Source organism: Gopherus evgoodei, chromosome 7 (assembly GCF_007399415.2).
Source record: "Gopherus evgoodei ecotype Sinaloan lineage chromosome 7, rGopEvg1_v1.p, whole genome shotgun sequence".
Taxonomy (NCBI): Eukaryota; Metazoa; Chordata; order Testudines; family Testudinidae; genus Gopherus; species Gopherus evgoodei.
The window spans coordinates 43300621-43325515 of NC_044328.1; the positions used below are offsets into that span (position 1 = coordinate 43300621).

The 24895-nt window shown below is 44.6% G+C and overlaps 1 protein-coding gene across 3 annotated transcripts in view; it reads left to right on the forward strand.

Moving 5' to 3' along the window:
- Window positions 1-23722, forward strand: part of UNC5B (unc-5 netrin receptor B) — a 150770-nt gene extending 127048 nt beyond the window's left edge. For 2 of the 3 annotated variants that reach the window (XM_030570332.1, XM_030570333.1), the window contains exons 8-17: window positions 2633-2665; window positions 5269-5463; window positions 8022-8411; window positions 9219-9306; window positions 10457-10625; window positions 11018-11251; window positions 13849-13998; window positions 15257-15421; window positions 16547-16725; window positions 18156-23722. In XM_030570332.1, coding sequence (XP_030426192.1) covers window positions 2633-2665; window positions 5269-5463; window positions 8022-8411; window positions 9219-9306; window positions 10457-10625; window positions 11018-11251; window positions 13849-13998; window positions 15257-15421; window positions 16547-16725; window positions 18156-18321 — 1769 coding nt within the window. In that variant the 3' untranslated portion in view covers window positions 18322-23722. The remainder of the gene's footprint in view (window positions 1-2632; window positions 2666-5268; window positions 5464-8021; window positions 8412-9218; window positions 9307-10456; window positions 10626-11017; window positions 11252-13848; window positions 13999-15256; window positions 15422-16546; window positions 16726-18155) is intronic. The other variant, XM_030570335.1, reaches the window with a different exon arrangement.
- Window positions 23723-24895: the final 1173 nt, after the last annotated feature.

Here is a 24895-nt window from a genome sequence, read left to right on the forward strand (position 1 = left end):
CCAGAGCTTGGCATAAAGCCAAAAACCTGAAGTCTTTAAAACATCTCTGCTTTAAACCTTCTCCTCTAGAATTCAGATGGGGTGGAGAAGGGCTTGGATGTTTCCCATTCCCCATTTGGGATCTAAATAGATCTAGTAAATATTCTGAAATACCAACTCTATTCTAGGTCTGAGTGGAAATGAGTGTGATACATTTCATGGGGCAATCCAGGTGGAATTCCTTAACCTTAATTTGAAATTCCTTGGACTCACCTCATTCCTTAGTGTCATTCCTGACTAGCAGCCATGGAATGATCCCAGTTACAAACATAGGGCGGTGCTACAAGAAGAACCTGCTTCAGAAAGTATTAAAGTCTCCTTCTTAGTCTGCTTAACAGCCAGGAATAGTGCCAGTGCTGCCACTTGCTTGTTCTATAGCAATATCTGCCCTGGTGCCTTGCAGCTCGTTTGCTTAGTATAACCCTGAATGCCCTCTGTGCTGTAATCTGCTTTAAAGAATAAGTTAGGAGTGCATCATAACCCCTTCCTCGCTGTATGGCTGCCTTCATGTCATCTTAAATAAACTCATCATGTCGATCCATGTTGGCAGTGAGCAAGGAGGAGGGAGGGGGCGGGTTGAACCACAGAACTGGTTTCAAAGAAACATCTTGCAAGCCAGTGCCTTCTGGGCCTGGTAGAAGCTCATGGTTGGAAAAATTAAGGCATCGTGACAGAAGAGGTTGGGTCCAGCTCGCAGGCAGAATCAAGCTACATGTGGTGCCAACCTGGTGCTGGCTGTTAACACTTAGCAGGCAGAAAGCACCTCACAGAGAAAAAGGAAATAGTGGAGTATTGAGACAGGGGCTTCCTGCAGCAGCGAACCTGCAGGGAGTGGAAAGGAGCGGGGAGGGTTGTTTTATATCAACAGCTACAAATAATTGTTCCCATGCTGAGGACTTCATGCTTTAGACCAAAACCAAAGGAGTGACCTTACAAAGGGGCTTCCATCCTGGATCAGACTTGGACGTCCAGACATGAAGGAAAAGTATCTAGTGGGTTCCATGTAAATCTGTGCGATTACTTGCCAGCCTTGGATCTGGACAAAGCCCTTTCTCCTGACACAGGGCCAGCGTGATAGTGGCCATTGCCGTCCACAGCCATTGAAACTGTTGTGCTGGCCCATCTTGTATCTCAAGGCTTCAGTCCAAGCTGGAGTCAAATGGGAGGATGGGCCAGGAGGGAGAAAGCTATTATTACATAAGGCTAATAGCTTTGATAATCAGCAAACCAGACACAAGATAATTTTGACAAAGCCTAACATGTAACAGGACAATGCTTTTATGTTTCAACCACTGATGAGGCACTGGGTGGTGGGCACAAGCCCAGTGTGGGAGAGGAGGGAAGGACAGAAGCGAAGTGGGAGGGTGTGTAGGGGAGAGAGGTTTCAAGAACCCAAATCCTTCCCATTGCAAATGTCCTGCAAATTGCTCCTCCCTCCCATATGCTCCTTTGGTGGTCCCTCATGCAGATTCCACGAGACAAGCTTATGTGTAGAGGCTCAGACAGTAGCCTGGCAACCAAGCTTCTCTCTCCTGCACACACAGTATTCAACGAAGCCCTAAAAGTTCACATGGAGGCTCCTCTGTGCTGCCAGGAACGAGTAGCCATCTGATGAGTGAGAGAAAGGGGTACACTGGGAATAAAAAACAACCTAAGAGAACAAGCAGAAGAATTAGAGTAGAAAGCAAACAGAGGAAGAAAGTGGGATGAGAGAGAGAACGGAGATGGGAGAGAAGAGGAGGAATGGAAAGAGAAGGAGAGGTGGCATAACTGCGTTAGTAAGTGGGGAGATGGGCAGAGAACAGGGGCACACATTTCTTAGTCCATCACAAGGGAGTGCCAGCTGAAAGAACAACCAGTGGGTGGGAACCACTGGTTTTAACAGAACAATGGTTCTCCCTGTTGCACTGGACTCATTAAAATAGCACTGAAATTCAGTGGGGCTTTCTCAGGGCTCGACTGAGCCTAGGGAAACCCCTCTCACTCTCCACCACTTCTAAAAGAGGCAGAGGCTGGCCCTGAGAACTGGGCACCACTTTGTCATTGGAGCCTGAAGTGCCTGGGGCTTTGTTGACCCCCTTGGGAGGTGAATGAATTTCATTGTCAGACCAGGAAGTTGGGCAGAAGAGAAGCAGATTCTGCTCCCCGAAAACCTCAGGTGAGCAGAGGGTGGAGCAGCTTGGGAAGCTGTCTCCCCACTTGTCCCTTTAAAGTAAACGATTCAATGGGAAGGGGTCATTGTGCTCTCAGTTTCCTGCAGCTTATTGGAAATGTAGATCAAAATTTGCCGTTCTGCTTGTGCAACTTTGGCTCCTTTGGATGGGCAGCAAAGCCAGCCAGGCTTGCAGGGTGGGAGAGTGGTCACAAGCCTGCTTCCCTAAAACTACCACACAGGCAAGGCTTCTGCATGGCTTCACAGAGCTCCAAAGAGCCTAAGACTCCTTGTTCTCTCGAAACCATTCGCTGGTTTTTATGTCTCATGGGACCCTTCCCCTTGGTGTGCTGGGGCTGATGACTGTGTTTGTTTCCTTCCATTAGCATCATCACCATCATCATTTTCACCTTTTGTTTTTAACTTTGTTTTTCCTAACAGATAAAAGAGTTCTAACCGAACCCAAAAGTCACTGTAAGTCCTCATTTCATGGCCACTTTATTTCATTGTGATACATTACTTTGTTTTTTCTTTTGTTTGGTCATTGGCACCTCTGGTGTCAGCCTGGAACTAGAAAGCTCCATCTCTAAGGGCTTCTCTATGGAGTTGCTCCAGTGAGCAAGGGAGGAGAGAGCTGAAATACACCACAAAGGGTTAGCAGATGTTAAAGGGACAGTTACTCCATCATGCTTGAGAGACCTAAATTTAACTTATATTCTACGCATCAGTTTCTCTATTTACATGGGCTAAACTTTATTCTCAGTTACAACAGAATATATCCAAAGTAACCAAAGTCCATGAAGTTATTCCAAAATGAATGAGAACAGAATTTGTTTGTATACATATAAAAAAAAGTTGGAATTTTTGGTTTGGTTTGGTTTGCTTCAGAACAAGTGCTTTTATTCCCCCGCCCTGAATTAAAACCAGTGCCAGCAGTTTGTTCGTTTCCTAGCCCTGTTGTTGTTAATGCACCCAGAGCAACTTAGGAAATAACACTTCTTTCCCGAGGAAGAGCTCTGTGTAGCTCAAAAGCTTTACCCTCCACCAACAAAAGTTGGTCCAGTAAAAGATATTCCCTCACCTACCTTGTCTGTCTCGTATCCTTGGGGCCAACATGACAACAACAACACTGCAAACTTCTTTCTTTGCCAGTTTTGTCTTTTTCCATATGACCAATAGTTTTTCTCTCCCAGGATTTCAGCAGAACAGAAACTAATGTGGCTGTTTTATTTTCTTCCCTTTTGTGTCACTACATGCCCAGGCATGTCAGCATTATAAGGTTTGATAGTATGTGCTCCTTCTCGGTATTGCCAATCACAAATGTTCAAAAATCATGATACTGGCTTTAAAATCATGAGATCATGTAAAAATAATAGATTTGGTGTTCTTTTTATTTGCTTTCTGCTTTCTGAGCCTTTGGGGTGCAGTGGGTCACATTTTGAAGCTTTTTCCGCAGCCACAAGAGCTAGAAACTTATTTTTTCTTTAAGAATGAAGGATGAAATCATCACATATCCACTTGACTCCAGGAGCTGGGGCTTTAAGGAGAACAATAATTATAATGAGACCAATGATGAACTCATGAGCTTTGGCAACACTGCCTTCAAAAGGTGCAGAACATAAAACATGGATCAACATTTCTTGAAGACAGTGAATTTAACACATGTAAAGAAGAACACTTTAAAAATTGGATTCTTCCCACAGTTTAGAAGAGTTTTGGAGTACATAATAGCTCTGAAATACTTGTGTTCCATGAAGATTTTTCAGTTGGGAAACACTGTGGGCCTTTCAGGTTCTTTGTGAGTGTACGTTTCCAGCTATTCCCCTACCATCAAATTGAAATGTTTCTGTGATACACCTACCCCTGCAAAAGGAATTCCTCTGAGGACGGACGGATGGACGGACACACACACACCCCAGAAATAAAAAGTAATCATAACAAACAGGCCTTGGTTCTGATCCATATACCTGGCCCTGGCCCTGTACACGTTAGAAACCATGAAGCTAAACTAAACATAATCTGAAGCACCTGGAAATTAGGAGAAGAAAAGAAAAGAAAAGGGGGTAAAATAGAGCAATAGAGCATGAGTGTTCAGGCCAAGCAGTTTGATGTGTCTGGAGTAATTTTCCTGGAGGCAATGTTCAGATAAGACACATGTGTATGTCTCAGAAACAACAGCATCTGATTCTCTAATATGGCCTGACTCCACGCACTTGACACCAGTCAATGGTGGGTGCAGATTCTGTCTTTGACACTAAAATATGCAGGAGGCAAGACATTGATGCTGCAGGATCCTTGAGTTAGAATTCCTTCCCTTGGCAGAGTGGTGTAATCAGAGCTCATGTGAAATCAAAGGAGAAAATACCCTCGATAACGTAGGTGTTAGTTTGCTATTGAAGAATGAAAGGACGGGAGGCAGGGATTTTAACAGCAGTCAGTGACAGAGGCAGAGATTCATGGACCTGGTTCAAGCTTCCTCAATCCTAACATTGGACATTCCCAGGCTAACGTGACACATATTGGCTTACGTGTCCCTCCCTGCAGGAGCAGCTCACCAAATCACCAGAGCAGCCGTTCTGGAGCAGTTGGTCCTTTCCTTCTCTGAGCTGCCACATCTACTGGTTTGAGATGGGAGCAGACAGAAGAATGCCCAGTGATCGCTTTATGGCATCTCTCCATGCACTATCCTATTAGCTCATTGCCATCTCTTCCATGTACATGCGTGTCTTCTTTCAAGGCAGATTTCTTCCTTCTCCCTGGACTGGGGGGCTGGGGAGCCTAGATCAAAAGTCATACTGTGTGTGGTTGTGTCTCTGTGTCTCTCTCACACACACACTCCCACACCCACACACACACGCTGCACTTTGAACCCATTTGTTACCTTGTTGTGCTAGCCCAGCCTCCCCCGCCCAGCATTTGCCGAAAGCTTAGGTTAATCCTAGAAATAGTGGCGTCTTTTGTGCAAAGACATTGGGTTGGTCATGCAGGGATCCAGCTGTGGGTGGCATAGTTCTGATGGCAGATTAGTGCAAAGCGCCTGTTTCCTTAGTTTCCATTTTCTCGTTTCTCTCTCCTAGTGTTGGAAACCACGGGGGATGTGGCCCTGTACGCCGGCCTCGTTGTGGCCATCTTTGTTTTCGTCGTCATCCTGATGGCCATCGGAGTGGTTGTATACCGGCGCAGCTGCCGGGATTTTGACACTGACATCACAGACTCCTCAGCTGCTCTGACTGGAGGCTTTCACCCAGTCAACTTCAAGACCTCCAGGCACGGTAAGAAGAAATCAGCTGGTCTGCTCCTTTATATCATGTCCAGCAGTATCTTTGATCCCCCAGAGGAAGAAGGCTGAGGGAGGAAGGTGAAACCAAAATAAAGGGGCTCAGACTCAGGGGATGAATAGGCCACATTGAGAGGAGTTCATTTTTTATCCTACTGGGAGAGGTGAGTTGAAGTTCTCCTCATCTTTCCATTGCCTTTCTGTGTGTGAGAACCACAGTCAGCACTCCACTACTAAAGAATTCATGATGCCAGAACCCTTTGCATACAGAAGTTTGTTTTGTGTGTGTTCTTCAGAAAACAAAAGAGGTTCAACTGCCTGCTTTACCAAAGCCACCACTGCCACTGAAATGAATTGGCACTTTCTCTGCAGTGACTTCCAGAGACCAAATTACTCCACAGGGCACTGCAGGGAAGCTTGCATTTACACTTCCTGCACTGTACCAGCTCTGTGGGCAAACAGAGGACTTCAGACTTCGTGCTTATCAATCTGGCACGAGTGGTCAAACTTTTTGGCCCAAGGGCCACATCTGGGTTTGGAAATTGTATGTCGGGTCATGAATGGTCAAGAAATGAGGGGTTGGAGTGCGGGACGGGGTGAGGGCTCTGGCTGGGGGTGCGGGCTCTGGGGTGCCGCCAGAAATGAGGAGTTCAGGTTGTGGAAGGGGGTTCTGGGCTGGGGCAGGGTGTTGGGGTACAGGGGGGTGATAGCTCTGGGTGGGGTATGGGCTCTGAGGTAGGACTGGAGATGAAGGTTTGGGGTGCAGGAGGATGCTCTGGTCTGGGACCAAGGGGTTTGGAGAGCTGGAGGGGGATCAGGGTTGGGGGAGGGGGTTGGGGTGCGGGAGGGCGTCAGGGGTGCAGGCTCCAGGCAGTGCTTACCTCAAGCAGCTCCCAGAAGCAGCAGCATGTCCTCCTCCAGCTCCTACACGGAGGAGCAGCCAGGCAGCTCAGCGCACTGCCCCATCTGCAGGTGCTGCCCCTGCAGCTCCCATTGGACATGGTTCCAATGGGAGCTGCGGGGGTGGTGCTTGGGATGGGGGCAGTATGTGGAGCCCCCTGGCTGCCCCTACATGTAGGAACTGGAGGAGGGACATGCCGCTACTTCCAGGAGCTGTGCAGAGCCACAGCACACACGGAGTGGGGCAAGCCCCCAACTGGAACGCTGGAGGGGGGCAAGCCCCGGACCCTGCTCCCTGGTGGGAGCAAAAGGGCCAGATTAATACATCTGAAGGGCCAGTTGCGGCCCTGTGGCCGTAGTTTGCCCACCCCTGATCTAGCACCTTTCATTGACATTAAATTGCCCCAAAAACTTGTTTAAAATAAAAAATCAGATCAGAATTTCTATCTTAAATAGGCAGTAGGTCCGTTGGCTCTGAGCTGTTGGAAGCATTTTTTTCTTCCATTCACCTCTTCGGCCATAAATACAACAGTACCGATAGGAGAGGGATTTCTGTCTGCCCTGCACACTGACCTGGCAGATCAGATTCCATTTGATTCCTGCCTATTAATTCTCAATGGAGACAGAGGGTGGGTCAGGTCTCCATGTTCCCATAGGCTGAGAACTGAAGTAACAAGTGAGTTCGCAGGTAGAGCTGGTTGCAAAAATTCTGACAAAACAGTTTTTCACTGGAATGTGCTGATTTGTCAAAATCAGAACCATCTCCATGGAACACTTAATTTCTATGAAGTTCCTCCAGAAACCAGGTAGTCTTTGAAACCTGCCTGATTTCTTGCCAGCTCACCAGCCCCACCTGCAGCCCCAGGGCAGCCAGCAAGATGGACTGCCCCAGAGTCGGTGATGCCAGGGCTTTCTGGGTCCACGGTTCTGGGGCAGCCCCACCAGTTCTGTCTCTGTGTCTGGACCCCAGCACTTGCCTTTTCATGGAGGACTTTGAAATTTGGGCATTTAATTCTGAATTGGGGGGAAAAAAACAAATTTCAAAGTATTGAAATCCTCTGCAAAATGGAATTACCAATCTTCACCCAGCTCTGCTCACAGGGTCATTTTATTTTTGAGCCTAAAAATAAGGAAACAAATCAAGCAAGATAATGACCTCATGTTTATACAGTACCTAGCACAGTAAGGCCTTGATCTTGACCTGGGCCTCTAGGCACAGCAGGAATACCACTAATAAGGAAAGAGAACTGGTAGAAAGTATAAAGAACACAAAGCATTTCAGCTATTCAGCACAGAATGAAGTACCGACTCCTTTGTGAGAGTTGCAGGAGAGTCAAACTACTTTCAGATTTTTGTTCAACTTTCTGTACATACACTATGATGCAGCTTCTCCTTCATTCTTAAGGGAGTTTTGATCCTGATTCTCAGTCCAGGCAGTTTCCTTTCAAGTAATTGATAAAAGGGAGACAGATGTGTTCAAAGTCCATGCTCCAGTCTCTTGCTTTATAACCTGCTTCTCCCAGGGACATGTCTTACACATCCTGAGCCCATTATTTCACTGAGGCTAGGTTTCCATGTAAGTCTCTTTTGATTTATGTTTAAATTCACAAGTTACTAAAGTTTTTGCCTTTTTCATCTTTGTTCGTCTTGCAGACCATCCCCAGTTGTTGCACCCTTCCATGCAGCCTGACCTCACAGCCAGTGCCGGTGTATATCGTGGTCCAATGTATGCCCTGCAGGACTCCTCTGACAAGATCCCAATGACCAACTCCCCCTTGCTTGACCCACTCCCAAACCTAAAGATCAAAGTGTACAACTCCTCGACAGCATCCTCCTCCCCCAGGCTGAATGACGGGGCAGACCTGCTTGGGGCAGTGCCCACGGGCACCTACCCAGGGGACATTGCCAGGGACAATCACTTTATGAACATAAGGAACAAGGCCATGGGCTCTCAGCATCTCCTCACCCTGCCCCGGGAGCATGGGAACAGTGCCACTGGCACATTTGGCTGCTTGGGAGGAAGGCTCACTATCCCGGATACAGGTAAGAGCCAGAGTGGGAGGTGCAGCTGTGGTTGCTGCTGTCCCAGTTGCTCTCTGACGTCAGCTAACTTATGGTTGAGTAGTGAGGCCTGGTGATGTTGGCCTCTGGGTTTGAAGACAGTGTGGTGCTGATTAGGAATGGAAGATGCATCCAAATATTCCTTTCTATAATGACATCCCCATTATGCTGCCGGCCTGTATATCTCCCTAAGATAGAGTGGATGGGAATCAGTCACCATCGTGAGGTGACCATCATTTTGTATTTTTGCTACTCCAGTTGTAACCTGTTGGAGAGCATTGGTGGAAAACAAGCACCGCGCTTCTTGTGCTAAGGATTATCCTGTCTCTGAATGCTGCCTGACTGCACGGAGTCTGGCGTGATTTCCATCTTAGCAGGCTAGAAAGTCTCTTAGGCCCTGCCACAAATTCAAGGGTGGCTGCTTTCAAATCACATTGGTGAAAACATCTGTGCCAGTAGCTGAAATAAACCCAACACATGATCATTTCACTGCACTTGCCAACGGACAGCTCACATGCCTTACCCAGCTGCCTCTGAAGGTACCCACTTCTGATACAACCAGTTCAACACGATGGTATCTGACTTCCAGCTGCAGTAGCAGTCCCAGATTCTGGAAAGCTTTGGGTTAGAACAGCAGGAGGCTTCAAGCTCTCACACCACTGTCTGCACACAAGGGAGGCCCCCAGTTCAGTTTGCACAGTGTTCCCACCATTTGAAATTAACCCATGAGGAAACTGGCTGTTCTCAGTGAGGTTTCATTCATTATTTCCTTTTTTTTCTTTCCCCTAGGAGTGAGTCTGCTGGTGCCTCATGGAGCAATCCCACAGGGGAAGTTCTACGAAATGTACCTGATCATCAACAAGGCAGAAAACACACTGTAAGTAGAATGTACCGTATAGCGTGCTGCAGTCTGCCATCACCGTAACTACCACCTGAAGGAGATAGCATATCTGAATTCCCTCCTGCATCTCAGCTTTCATTTCCTGCTACTCTCTCCCTGGCTTCTTACTTGGACCAGGCGTCATGCCTAGACACACTCCACTGTCTCTTTTCCTATCCTCCTCTTCACAGCTTCTTCAACTGTGCCTCTTACACCTGGAACACCTTTCCTTCCTTTCTGGGGTGAGCATCTACCTTTGCTTCATTCAAATCCGTCCTTAAAGCATTGCTTCCACTAAGCTTCTCAATTCTAGCTGCCAAACAAAGAAGAATTTATTTTTCCCATCGTTAACAATAAAAAAGCATTGCTTAGTTGTGGTAAATTTCACCTGGTGCATTCTGTGTCTGAATTGGATTGCTATGTATGTGTGATTGTGAGCACTTTGAGTCAGCTACTATGTCTTCCTCTGAGCTTTGTAGATCATCAAGCATTTTCTCTGGGGCTTAGTAAATAACGGATATGGGTTTTTTACTTCTGCACTCAAAGATGCAGAGACTATTGCTGACGACATAGGGAAGAGGAGGGAAAGCAGTGTGTCTTGCTGTGCAGTTTGCTAATATGGTGCAGAATGAGTTCTTTTGCCACTTGTATTTGTTTTGTGACCCACTGTCGGGATTTCTGTGCAGAACCTGGGCGCCTCATGAAGGCAGTGAAGATTCCAGAAGCAATGGCTACACTACAAACTTGGAATCTTTTGGCCACTTGTCTGGCCACTGTTCAGTATGTGTCCTCTGCCAAACAGCTCCCTGGCTAGCTCTTCTACAGTATTTCCATAGGCCAGCAGAACTCCTGGTAGCAAACACAGTAGTTCGATTGCCAGTAATTGCTCATTGTCATCTACACAGGAACCCCAGTGTCTTTAACCACAGTAGAGCTGATTCTCCACTCCATGACATGTGGTTGTAACTCTGCTGGTCCCACAGTGTAGGAATCAGGCCCATTAAGTTTAGAGGATGCCAAGTTGCCCCTCTCCTCAGTTTTGAGCAGCACATGTCAGCACTGTGCAGGCTGGCCTTCTTTCTTCAGGTGCATGACTTGGCTGGCATAGGCTAAATATTTTCTGCATGTGTTTATTCATCCCCTCTAGCTTACCTTCAGAAGGCACGCAGACAGTATTGAGTCCCATGGTGACCTGTGGACCCACTGGGTTGCTCTTGTGTCGTCCAGTCATTCTCACCATCCCCCATTGTGCGGACATCAACTCCTCAGACTGGATTTTCCAGCTGAAAACACAATCCCACCAAGGAAACTGGGAGGTAATGTGCACTTTAATAATACAATGGAAACAAAATGTCATCACAGAGCTCCGCCTCAGTTAGCAGAGACTCTGGAGGATGTGTGGAAATGCAGGCTGCAGAACAGGTCACAGCAATTCCAGTCATAGCCTTTTGAGGAATCTTCACTATCAGGGAAAGGATAGGAGTTCAAATTGGGGTGGAAGTGGGAAGGGGTTGGTTGTCAGTTTACTGCAGGGATGGAGTGCTGTTTGTGTGGAAACCTCACAACTGTTCTCATGCTAGCTTGCTGCAGCACTACAGAAAGTGCCATGGTGAATGATGAGTGGAAAGTTTTCAGTGCCTATGCCAAACAAATTACTTTGGAGCAAAAGGGCTGACCAGGAACCTTTGTTTTTAATCTCTGCCTTTAGGAAGTTGTGACCCTGGATGAGGAGACCCTGAACACTCCCTGCTACTGCCAGCTTGAGCCTAAGTTTTGCCATGTTTTACTAGACCAGCTTGGCACCTATGTTTTTGTGGGAGAGTCCTACTCCAGGTCAGCCATCAAGAGACTCCAGCTGGCTATTTTTGCACCTACTGTCTGCACCTCATTAGAATACAGCCTCAAAGTATACTGCCTGGAGGACACACCAGATGCACTGAAGGTAATGCTGCCTGAGAGTTTGAGGTCATGAGTAAGCAACCCTCCACTGTCACATTTTTCTATCTCCAGCCCCGTTTTAGTACCTGTGGATTCATAAGATCGTTTCACCATAGAGCAAATAATGAATAACCACTAAGCTATAAAAGTGTTTCTTTTTTGAACTCTGAACGTCTTGTCACTCTCCAGCTCTTTCTCATCCTAAGACTGCAGGGAAAAACACTGATTAACTGTGAGCATGTTCTGCTCCATGACAGGGGAAAGCAAACTAGCTTAGAGCCTGGCAGTCCCAATGGACAACAGACAGAAATCCATTTTCGTTAGCCCAGCACTAACGTTAGACAATATATTCATCAGAGATTTTCAGGTAGGTTTATCTGCTGCACTTGATCCAGAGCTGGTATAATCCTTTGGAATCATGAAGTGATCTGTTACCTGAACTATGCTTTGAGTAGGTCACCAGCCCACAAGTTTGTTAGTCCTTGTGCAAATTTCTAAATATATAGGGCCAGACCACCAGCTGGTGTAAATCAGCACAGCTCCATTGACTGGTGGTTTACACCAGTTGTGACTCTGACTCACAGTAACTGGTTAATATCAATCTTGCTGTGCATGTAAGTTTACTTACGAATACTGCTCTTCCAGCTGCCTCAGTCTCCGTATTTGGGCTACAAATTGCTTCAGCTTGCTCCTGCCATTGCTTCCAAATGTGGTCATGCTGGCACGCAAGATGCTGTGTGGTGTCTCTCGGAAAGGTCTGGCTCCAGGGAGAAAACAACCTGATGCAACCCTGTGAAAAATGACCAAAGTTAAATAATAAGCATGTTTACTGTGTTCCCCAGAGATCAGCCATAACATTTTCCATGGTCCTTGGAGGAAATATCAAGGGGAATGGAGGGTGTTTCATAGCCGATATTGTGTGCCTTCTTTCTGCAGAGATTACACAAGGGCTTATGTTGTTGTCACTGCTGGAAGATTTTCTCTCCTTCCTATGCTAATCAACCCTAAATTGATAATACCATGATAATACTCAGTTCACCACAGCTCCCACTGTCCCTGGCTTACAGACATTTCCCTATTTCTACTCGAGGATTCCTTGTCTCTCTCTCTGTGGTATATGATAATAATAATAATTAATTAATAATATTAAACTTAGTTCTTATAAATCAACTCTTAATGTGGGTGCCTTGGGACCTTTATGCTTGTTCCATTTATTTCCTGTGTTACTTTCTTACCCTTATTGTGATCTCTCTAGATGGGGTTCCACGCTTGGCAATCTTATTGGATCTTATTTTTCTTATAAAAACAACATTGTCTTACACTGGTAAAATAAAATTTAAAGTGAGGATGAAAAAAGAACATGCTAGAAACCAGCAGGTGTCTCTTGAACTGAAAATAACTATTGTGATTTGGGTTGCTGTTGAAGCAGAGCAGTGCTATTAACACTGGTGGCACACACACACTTGTTAAAGTTACCCACCTGCACATATTTATGAAATATAGACCTTCAGATTACCTGAAAAATACGGCAGGTTCCAACATCCAAAGCCGAAACAATGTTTCTGGCCTCGCTGTGTGGTGTGCTGTCTCATTAACTTTTGTATCACAACCAGCATCGTTCTGTTTTCAGATTCTAAAATATCCACGCGGTGACTTGTGAGGATGCACAGACTTTCACATCTAGGTTACTCAAATCCAAATCAGGATGGTAGTGGCTGAAAGTTGTTCCCATCTGATGTCTGTTTGATGGCCTCTATGGAATGAGTTGATGGACTCAGTCCAGTTTCTGGTGAACAGGTGTCAACATCACACAATGAACTATCATAGCTCCTTAGCAGAGAGGCCAAGAACGGAATGAGGGAGAAAACTGAATTCCCATCTCCCCCTTCGAGGTGATCCTCTGAGTCAGGGTTTAGTTATATTGCCCAGACAGTATCTGGAAGCTTGCACTGTTGTAGCTCTTCTTTGGATAAGTGGAAGAATTTATTCTCCAGGGTTGTCAATATGGCACATTTCATCAGCAAAAAATTCATTTTAAAAAAATGTTAATTCATTGGGGTCTAGCTTAGAGTGTGTTCTGTAGAATCTGAGTAACTTTCAAATGATCTTCCCTGATGAAGGGCTGTAACTTACCCTGAAGAAGGCCCTGTGGGAAGCACAGCAAGGGCTGTAAGCATTGCCTACTCTGTTATATGTTAAAATATCGCTTTAGTACAGGATGCTGTACTTTTGTTTTATCATTGCACCTGTGCAACTGTTGTAATTCTTAAGAGACATGTCACACCATGGATTTGAATTTCCCTGTGTTTTGCTGATGACTGGGGCTAAACTTGGTGTCATTCTTCTTGTCATTTCAACTCTGGTTGGTTGGCTTGTGTTGCAGCACCAATCACTATCCTTTATGTCAATACAGTATCTTCAAAAAATACTAAACTTGCATGTAGTTGTTGTTGTTTTGGGACTTTGTTAAGTTTTTTGGCAGAGTTCATTGAACAGTGTGGACCCTGCATTGACATAACGCTGCCTTAAAAAACTCATGTGCTCCACCTGATAGTAGTGACCTTTGATGTCATGGCTTCCCATCCTTTGTCTGCCCCATAGGAAGTGCTCGAACTGGAAAAGACTCTGGGTGGCTCCCTGATAGAGGAACCCAAGCCACTACTCTTTAAAGACAGTTATCACAACCTACGCCTCTCCATCCATGATATCCCCCACTCGCTGTGGAAGAGCAAGCTGCTGGCTAAATACCAGGTGGGTGGCCAAGTGGTAATATGAGTCACATGGAATTTTCATGTGTAGCAGTACACTGGAACATTCGCTGCTAGTGCAGAGGTTGGGGAGAAGGGGAAGGACAGGGCAGAGTGATCCGAAGGTGCCCCCAAAAGGGAAACTTTACTAAAATGGTCCCTATAGAAACAACAGCTATGAAGCAATTATTCATCCATCTGTTTGTAGAAGAGAACACCCCGTCACACAGGGACCCATGTGTCATGCTCACTCATACATAATTAAGCAATAACACATGAATGACAGTGTATATGTACTGTGTGTGTTTGTGTGTGTGTGTGTATATAATATCAATATTTGAATGCCAGCAGCAATCCAGGTGTTAAAGTGTGTTTGGATTATGCTTTACGTGACCTGATATAGATCTGTGATCATGCCTTCGATTGTGATAAGTAAGTAGTGTTCATACTATTGAGATCTAGAAATCCAGCACCTTGCCTACTCACTTGCTTATCTAGTCAAGATTTAGGGCTTCCCCATCTACCCGTGATTGTCTGCTAAGAGAGTGATACAGCTCTCTGCTCTCTCAGGCTGTCTTCTAAGGCAGTGGCTCTCAACCTTTCCAGACTACTGTACTCCTTTCAGGAGTCTGATTTGTCCTGTGTACCCCAAGTTTCACCTCACTTAGAAACTACTTGCTTACAAAATTAGACATAAAAATACAGCTTGTACTGACTTCTCTAGGGGTTTTTATATAGTCTGTTGTAACACTAGGCAAATTTAGATGAGTTGATGTACCCCCTGGAAGACCTCTGTGTTCCCCCAGGGGTACACTTACTCCAGGTTGAGAATCACTGTTCTAAGGGAAGGAGAAGGCAGCAGGGGAATTTTCACTTACCATATTTGACTCAGGGTCCCAGCATAGACAGTGACTCAGCTGCCATCAGCTTTCCGTGTCCCACCCTGCCAGTTGTCAGCACAGAATGATCCCTATCTCCTGCCAGTCAAAGTAGAAGCTGGGAAATCTAGAATATGACTTAAAATCAAATCTATATGGTATTTACAGGGCTGTGTGGTCATTATTATGGTGGTTGTACAGTTAATTGTCAGGCACCTAGAACCTTTTTGGGAGGCATTTAAAAAAATTACCACTTAAATAATAAAAATAAATAATTTCAAATACGAAAAAACCCAATGAGTTTTAGTTAGGAAGCCCTTCCTGTATTTACGAAGGGTTGTTGAGATTTGTGTAACATTCTACTGAACTAATCTGCTGGTACAGGAAATCCCCTTTTATCACATCTGGAGTGGCAGCCAGAGGGCCCTGCACTGCACCTTCACCCTGGAGAGATACAGCCTGGCTTCCACAGAGCTCACCTGCAAGATCTGCGTCCGGCAGGTGGAAGGGGAAGGGCAGATATTCCAGCTGCATGCTACACTCGGAGAGGTGAGCAAAGAGAAGGGGAAGAGAGCAGGGAGGCCGTGCCCACTCATAGTTATAGCTGGGAGAGCAGAGGAAGGAGCAGGGTCTGATGATATCTCTTCTGAGGTTATTAATCTGAACTCCCGGGGCTGATTTTGCTCTGAGTTTTCCCCCAGTGTAATTCTGTTGATGTCAATAGAGTGAGTGCTGATATGTGTGGTGTAAGTGAGAGGTACAGAGAAAAGCCCACTGAATTGAATGATCATCCAGTTACAGCTATTGCTGAGATACCAGCAGATTCTGGCAGTAACAGCAAAGGGGCTAAGAATTTGTTACCCTGCTTTTGAAAATATCGATGAGACATTGATTTTTGGTACATGAGCAACCCCTAGAACACTCAACCTGTGGATCATGAAATAATAGCACATAACCTCTGCTGTGTACGAGTTCTGTTTCCCAGAGTCTGTTTTGGGGATGGCACTAAAATGCCAGTTGGCACTGTCCCCTCTCACAGCCAGGTGAAAGTGTGCGCTAACCAATAAGATGGGAGTGAATGAAGAGGCCAAGGGCTGGGCTTTGGTAGCCAGTGCATTTGGAAGAGTCACTGGGAATTTCAGGGCTTTAATATTTGTGCAGCCCTGATAATGTGCTCTGATGCTGCTGGCTCTGCTCCAAATTGTTTAGCCACATGCACTGATATTTGGAGGTTGCTTCCGACTGGGTTCACTGAAGGGACCCTCGGGGGAAGAGCTTGATGTCACTAAGAACTAGCTGCTTCACTGTTATTTTTTGTGGCATGTTATCCACCTCTCTCTTTTTGTTTCTGTTCTTAGACATCTGTGCCGAATGCATTTTAGTGAATGTTACCATCTTGTATCTCTCTTTCCCTGTCCCAATCTTTTTTTTTTTTTGGTCTGTCTGAGTCTCTCTGTGATCCCAAGTTATCTTTGCTGCTGGATAGTTTTTGAAAGCACTGCTGAAATTCCACATAAAGAAACACAATCATCCCTGCTCTTGGGCAGGAATGCACAGACCCTGAATTGTGGGCAGGGTAAAGTGACAAGGGGGGATGTAGCGCAGGCTGATAAGGGAGGAGTTTTCCATTGAAATCTTTTTTCTTAAAGCATTCTGAAATGTTTTTTCTCCCAGAATGCCAGCTCCTTTGATGCCTTCTGCTCGCACCATGGCAGTGCTGTGACTACCCAGCTGGGACCCTATGCCTTCAAGATCCCGCTATCCATCCGGCAGAAAATCTGCAACAGCCTTGATGCCCCCAATTCAAGAGGAAATGACTGGAGACTTCTTGCTCAGAAACTTTCCATGGATCGGTGGGTTTCAGTTCGCAGTATAGCACTAGATGCTTGGCTCTAACCTTCCTGCCTCACACCTGTCATTTGGGAAAACAGAGTTTTGTATTTCCTTGTTACTCTGCACTCTCCACACGTTCTCCTCTGAGGCAGAGTGGGGGCAGGTGTGACCCAGGTGTAGAATAATAGAATCATAGACTTCTAGATCAGAAGGGACCATTATGATCGTCTAGTCCGACCTCCTGCACAACGCAGGCCACAGAATCCCACCCACCCACTCCTGTAACAAACCACTGACCTATGTCTGAGCTATTGAAGTCCTCAAATCATGGTTTAAAGGTGCAGAGAATCCTCCAGCATGATTATGTGCTGGGCGTTTAGTGCCCATTGTTTTACATTTATCAGAAACAGTCTGAGAGAGCGGATTTGCTCCAGCCCCCAGAAGGCGCTCTTACAGCATTGCTAAGTCTCAAAGGGCAACCTTGGAAAGTGATTATCTTGCACAAGCCTTGAGGACAGTGTCTGACCAAGAACACAGAAGTATCTCAGGGCTTTGCAGCCCCCAAGTATAGCACTTTGGGAATCCAGTGCTGTTTCTCTGATGACACGAAGCCGGCAAGCATCGAGAATGATAGTGGGCTTATAAGGGAAGGGAGAGGGAAGGAATGGTATGTGAAAGAAGACACAAAAATGAAGCACTGGTGACTCAGAAATAACACTGTGTAGCACTCAATGTACATTCAGGAACTAGTTTATCCTTGAAACCCCTTTGTGAGGTAGGGCTGTGCTATTATCCCTGCTTTACAGATGGGGAGCTGAGGCACAGAGAGTCAAACAATTTCTATAACGGTACACAGTGATTCAGTAGTTGAGGGAGAATTAGAGCTCGCGAGTTTCTGATTCCCAACGCTGTGCTCCTTCCTCTCAGCCACAATGCCTTGAGACCTGGAGGGTGGGGAAGTTGATATTCCCTGTGGGGTTTGAATGCTGCTTTCCCCCCTTCGATTCATACTATAGAACCTGGAGTCATGTGCATCCAGTTAGATCCTGGACTGGCTGAACATTCTTAAAATTCTGCCATGATTGTGCAAAGCAAGTGCCTCCGGCCAGGGACCTTGATGGCTCTTGGGCTGTTCTGTTTTAGGATCTCACTTTGGGGGCAAGGGTAGAGAGAGCATTTGTAATTTTAATAAAATAAAATATGCCTTGCTTTTCCATGAATGTTTTCTGCATCAGTGCTGTATAAGAAATGTAGATGATGCCCCGAGGAGCCCTGAATTTCAGTTATGGCATTTCCATCCCAGTGCACATCAGAGAGAATTACCCAGATTTGCTCCAGAGTCTAATACCGTGACCTCCTTTCCCAACACCCCTTTCTGCTGCGTTCAGACCATACCAATAGGGTAAATGTGTAAAGTTAGACACATCTTTCTCTCTCTCTTCATTCACAGGTATCTGAACTACTTTGCCACCAAAGCCAGCCCAACTGGGGTGATCCTGGACTTATGGGAAGCCCAGCACCAAGACGATGGTGATCTCAATACCCTGGCTAGTGCCTTGGAAGAGATGGGCAAGAGCGAGATGCTGGTTGTCATGGCAACAGAAGGGGACTGCTGATGTTACTTTCAAGTAGCTAATAGTCTTCAGGCAATGGATGAGAGAGACAGAGTGGAGGGGGGAGAGAAGGAGGAGGAAGAAAATAGGGAACAGCCTTTCCTGAACTGGTGTGGGAACGGGGCCAGTTTCTACTTTGTGTCTGGTGGGTTGCTGATCTGTAGCTAACAATAAGGGGTAAAGGCAAACTCCTTCTCCCACTCCTCCCTCACCAAGTCATTATCCGCCTTAGAGATCCAACCACACCGTTTACAAGCAATCCAAGTGTTAAACAGGCTCTCCTCCTCCTGGCCATTTTCCGGAGTGCGGCGCAAGAGCAGTGCATCTTTGGTGACCATGATGACAGTCATTGGTGGAAGTGAGCAGCTGCTTCCGCCATAAAATGCAGGAATATAGGGCTTCTAGAGTCTGGGTTGAGGTTTATTTTTGTTTCATTTTGGGGGACTTTCTTCTCCCCCTCCACCTTTGTTGTTCTTCTTTAATGGCATTTATGCTTAGAAGACTTGAGTACAATCTAGCCAAACTGCTTACTTCTGTCAAATGCTTCAGACAGCTTATTAAGGGGAAAAAAAGGAAAAAAACCAGTTTCTTAGGAAACGCAAATAATTTATTATCCAGATCTTTGGATGAGTCCTTTTTAAACAAACAAAAACATTAAGTCTTTTGTGTGTGAGCAAGAGCATCAGTCTGCGTTACATGAGAATGTGAGAGAGAGAGAGAGAGAGAGAGATTTAAAGTATGACACTTGCGAGAATTAGTAATGAAAACACACACACAAAAACTCAAGAACACTTGTTTCCATATCTCTGGACCCTTGCTGAAGTCAGATTGGTTAAGTGCCTAGAGACCCACGTGGCACAGAAAGGACAAGCTGAGCCCTCTCCCTTATGGCTGTAGCACAATGCAAAGAGGCCATTTAAGCAACCAGCTCACAGAAGAACAAACCCCATTTCTGGTAACAAGGTTAAAGGGACATTGTTGCTCTTTTCATGGTTTTCTTCAAATGGTAACTAAAGTCCTCAGCATTGTTACAGAAGCTGAAACCTCTCACAACCTTCTCCCCACTCTTTTCAGGGATCGTTCCCTCCCAATCCCATCTCATCTCTGTTTGAATCAGAGAGAAGAATGTGGCTTCAGAGCATTAGCTTCTTTTTGTGAGCACCAGTGTCATCGTTTCAATGGAATGATAATGAACAAGGGACACTTTTTCAGCTGCATATCTGGGAAAAATGTATTCAGTGTTGGGAGTGTGGAAGCCTCTCCCAGAAGACACAGAAGACACCCTCAAATGTGAGATGATTAAAACTAAAGATGAGCATTACTGGTAATGAGCCTTTTCCTAGTTCCTATGCAATCAGTACAGCTCTGGGAGTTTCCTTTGTTAGAAAACTCACTAAACGCCCAGCACAGCCAGCAAGGGAAGGACAAGAGGCTACAGTAGCGGTTGGTTTGTTTTGGTTTTTCTTCTCTTATGTGGGTTATTTAGGAGGGAAGGTTAGTGCTTTCACACAGTGGTGAATTCATTGAAAGCTAGTTAGCATCTATAGGACAGCCTCCATCAGATTATTACAATTCTAAGGTGGGTCAGATTTTGGAGCCCAAAGTATTTAAGATCTGTATTTTAGGGGGAAATTCTTTTAGGACATTTGGGAAAGAAAGATACTTGTTAGGGTAAATAGACCTTCATATCAACAATGTAAATACACACACTCGCTGATACAGTTGTGGACTAACACACAGCAACATGCCACCATCCATAAGCCAAGACTGTAAAAAATGGAAGCCTACAGTTAGGCTCCTAAATCTATATTTTGGCACTTTAAACAAGTGGTTCCCGCTGGGAGGAGTGTTGAGTGAGAAGGGGTTATTTTTACAAAGCAAGGTCCAGTGGCCTGGGATATCGAGGTTAGTTTGAAGACCACATCATTTTAAAGTCCTCATAATCAAATCCATCTTTTGATACAATGTTTTGCAAAATCTTACTTTGATAAATTAATTGAAATATGCTTGTCCTGAACACTAGCCGAGAGACCATAAACAGTAGTGCAGCAAGTGAGAGAGGAGTTTGGCATGGTTGTGCAGTGGTCAGTGATCTGTCAGAGAGAGCATGCAGCACGTTAATGAAATTCATAGGTGATACAAAACTAGAATGTGTTGCAAATACCAGTGAAGAAAGAGAACTAATACAAAGGGGACCCAGTGAGATTGGAAACACTGTCTGAAGATAGCAATATGAGATTAAAATTGGAAAATGCAGCTGTTTTATCTGCAGAAAAAGATCTGAAACACAAACTCATTGGGAAAGAGAAACCTGGCAGGCACTAATGCTAAATGAAATTGTGAGGTGGGGGAAATAAGAAAACCCTGCAAATTAGACATTTGCAGCACCGTGTGTTAGCAAAAATTATCAATGCAACACAACGGCATATGCAGTCAGCATTGAGTCATGAGGTCATAGTGCTACCACTATGGCATACTGCATGCAGTCTTCAGTGCAACAGTACCAGAAATACATTGATCCAACTGTAAGGAGATAGGAGAAGGGCAATAAAAATGATTAGGCGTTTGATGGAGGGACTGACTGAGAAAAGATTGAGAACTAAGACCCGACCCCTCGGGACTTGTCTACGCTTAATAAAATGAATTTGGATTAAACCAGGGTGTGAATTTAAAGTGCAGTAACTATACCTGAATAACTCCATGTGTAGACAAGCTGGTGTAAATTGTCTCCCTTGGAGCTACATCAGTTGAGGATCTGGCCCATAATATGTCAAACTTGACTAAAGGGTGTATAAATCAACACATATTTGAGGGGTGTAATCACCAGAGAGGGGAAGATGAACTATTTAGGTTGGCACAAGCAGATATAAGTAGGAGTAATGGAGAAATTGAGAAAAGGTGAGGCATGGAGCTCAGTGGTTCTCCCTCTTTGAACTTAGCAGTTCCTTTCTTTCCTAAATTAAAAGTGCTCTGATGAAGTGATGGTTAGTTGCATAACAAAGCTGATTTTAGTTAAGAGGTATCCATGAACACAACATACGTTTCATCTCCAGGATGTGGTATTTTAATGAAGGAAAAATATTCTGAAGGGTACTTTGAATAGCCACAAATGGAAATATTTTACTCTGGTTGCTGCCTCTTAAAAGTTTCTCCTCCAGGATAAACATGTCATGACACAAACAACACAGCATTATATTGTGGTGCTACTGCATCTGCTCTGAAACGCCCAATGCACTCACCACAAGATCTTTGTGGCCAATAATTTAAAACTGTCGAATACAGTGAGCTTCCCATCATGCATTTCCCCATTCTCCTCCCTCCAGTCCACTATCTGTGGTATAGTTACATAGCTAAAGAAAAAGTAAACACAAACTCAGGGAGCCAGTGCATAACAAAAGAAGACATTGCCCTTATGAGGTAGTTTGGTATTTCCTCAGGATCTAAACTTCCAGTTGTTTAATTCCTTGGCACACAAGTACTTGGAAGCCTGTTTCCATCTCTAATGCTTCCAAATTGAGAGCAGACAGTAGGAAAAGGGACCCACAGAGGAGAACACTGGCAATACTTGTTCATCTACTTAAACAACCACATTGGGAATGGATGGATTCATTGTACAGAGGTACCATACAGTGGCAGAACAAATCAGCTCCAGTCAGTCTTGAAACTCGATTGAAAAGGACAGTCTCAGAGCTTGGAGCTTTGCCTACATGTAGGAGCGGCTGTACCTTCTTGCCTGATTACTCAGATGGAAGCAATTCTGGGTTTTTCGTTTTTAAATACAGGGACCATTTTTATGGTGAAAACACAATCTGTTTTCTTCAGAAGTCCTTGTATAAAGAGTTTCTTTGCCAGCACTTCAGCCATTTTCTCCTAGGTGTACACTTGTGCTGTGAATTTCAGTGTCATTAGTGTAATTTGCAAAGAGAAACATCTTTTGTTTCACACTCAAAATATGCATTAAATATGTATATTAAATTTCACTTTCCCCTTTTTCAATTGCAAAAAGTCACTAAAACCTGGAAACCTGTATATATCTGTAGGTAATATACAGATCTGGATATGTATCCAAAGTTTTGGATGTATATCTTAGATGATTTAAAAGTTTCATTAAGACTCAGAATTGACTACTTGGATAGATCAAATGCTCCAATGTAGCTGAAAATATTTTTATGTGGCTGTTTTTTGAAAAACAAACAAAACCTCTTAAAGCAAACAGTGTGACTGCACGGTATTCAGGAAGTTTGACAAACCTAACCTCCTATCACAATCCCATTTCCCAATGCTGGGGACTGCGTTGGGAGGAGAGCTCCAAGCTTATCTGACATTTCTTTGTGTTATTACATCAACAGGATTTTCAATGTGTTGTGTAGACCTGGCTAGAAACTGAGGGACTGATCCAGTTCCCCTTAAAGTCAGTGAATAGACTCCTGTTGATTTTGGTGGGAGTTGAATATGGCTGTAATATAGAGAGAGTTCTACCAGTCTGTGTGACTCCATTTCATAATCTGATTTGTTGAAATTTTGCTTGTAATCTGAACAAAATAAGCAAATATGGGAAGTAATGTAGGAAGTGATAAAGCACTCAGCTAATACACAGACATTTTAACATTTTCAAAGCTACCGTAAATAACCTGTCATTGTTTATTTTCTTAGAAATTCAGTGGTATTCATGAAATTTATCCTAAATGCTCTGCTCTTGGAAGATAGGTGTAGATTGTCAGTGTGTCTGACCCTCTCTTTCTCTCTCTCTCATTGAAGGATCACAGTGTGTTTGTCTCACTCTCAGATCAGTGTGTGGGTGAGGTCAGGAGATCAATGTGTGTTTGTGTCCCCTTCTCTCTGAATACAGAACCAGAATGTCTCTGTATGTGCTTTTCTCTCTCTCAGATCACTGTGTGTGTGTGTGCGTGCATGCGTTTCTTAGTCTTTCTGATCAAGGGAGCTGTGTGTGTGTGTGGGAAGGGAAGGGAAGGGAAGGTATTTGCTTCTCTCCGATGTGTGTGTGTTGTGGCCCCTTCTCTGACTCCGTCTCGCTTGGATCATGGGATTATAGTGTATGTGGCACTCGGATCACTGGGTCAGAGTGTCCAAGTACTGTACATGCTGCCTTCTCCTTTGGTCATATGTGTGTGTATCTCTGTCCCTTGGAGATGCATTACGTTATGATCACACAAAGCAGGATAGCAGCTTTGTGATACTGGGCAGGCATTTCATAGTTTCATTGAAAAAAATCAGCTGTTTCTCTTGTTGAGAGCGTCCATTCTCTTGCTCTGCATTCTGTTTGCATATTTATATGTCCAGGGGATGAGTTTCACAGCATCCTCTAAACACAAATCTGTTTTATTCTGTAAACTAAGAACTGTAAATAAAGTTTAGCATTCCTATTGTAACAAAGTAATTTTTATGCAATAAATTATATTTCCTAGTCTAATAAAAAATGAAATGTGGTTTGTTCCTTATTTCTGTTTCAATTCCAGGTGGGTTTGGCTCCAGCCAGTCTTATTTCTAGGAAAATTTAGTCTTGGTTTCACCACCCGCACTCTTGTCCTGCCATCTCTACAGGCCCTTTCCAGCCCACTACTCGGCAATGGCTTTCCAACACTCCTATCCATCCCCATCTGCACTTGTCAGTCACTTCTGGGAGAAGACCTCACTGGTGTTCCAGCTATTAGAGGGAAGGAAGAGTTGGACTGGAACTTAACTTGGGTGGCCAGTATGGGCTGGAGAGAGACTGCCACTCCAGTACCAGTCCAACTCCCACACTGACCTTCCCTTGTGGCTGAAGCTCTGAGAGGCTGGCTTCATCAATCTCCTCACTGTCACAGATGGGCAAACTGACTTCTCTAAACTCTGGTTCTAGTGTTCCCCTTGCCATCACACACCATAACCAGACCCTGGGCACCTTACTAACCATCCAACACCCAGGTGCATCCCTGATCCCCGTACCTTTTACAAGGTCCAGTACTTCACCGTAGCCACTTCCACTTTGTTTCCCTGAACTCTCAACCGTGCCCAGGCTGTACTGCACATCAGATTTAACATTGAAGGCATCTAGTTCCCAGTAGAGACCTAGCTGGACACAGCAGTGCCTCTGAAAAGGGAAATGGCCCAGGAAGACCTAAAAAGCAGGGGTTAGCACTGGAACTGGTCAGGATTTTGTTTATTTTTCATCAAAAATGCCAATTCATTGAAACAAACTGTACCTGAAACAGCGTCAGATTTGATAAAATGTCAGAAAAGTTTTCAAATTGTTAAAGCATTTTCTTTTGACATTTTAAAAATGAAAAAAAAATCATTTTCTGGATTGAAGATATTTTTGCCTTGAAATGTAAGCTGCTAATTAGACTGAAAATGTTAAAAAGTTTGAAATCAAAACAAAACATTTGAAAATTATCATGAAACCTTTTGATTGTCCAGAAATGGGGGGTTCGGGGAGGGGGAAGGGTTTTGTTTTATGAGTACCTTTGAGCTTTTGACTTTTTGTCCTGAATCAGGATGGAAAAATAGTTCAAACTCTCAAATATTTACAAGAGGGAAAACTGGTAACCAGGAAAACCAACTCTAGTCATCACAAGCT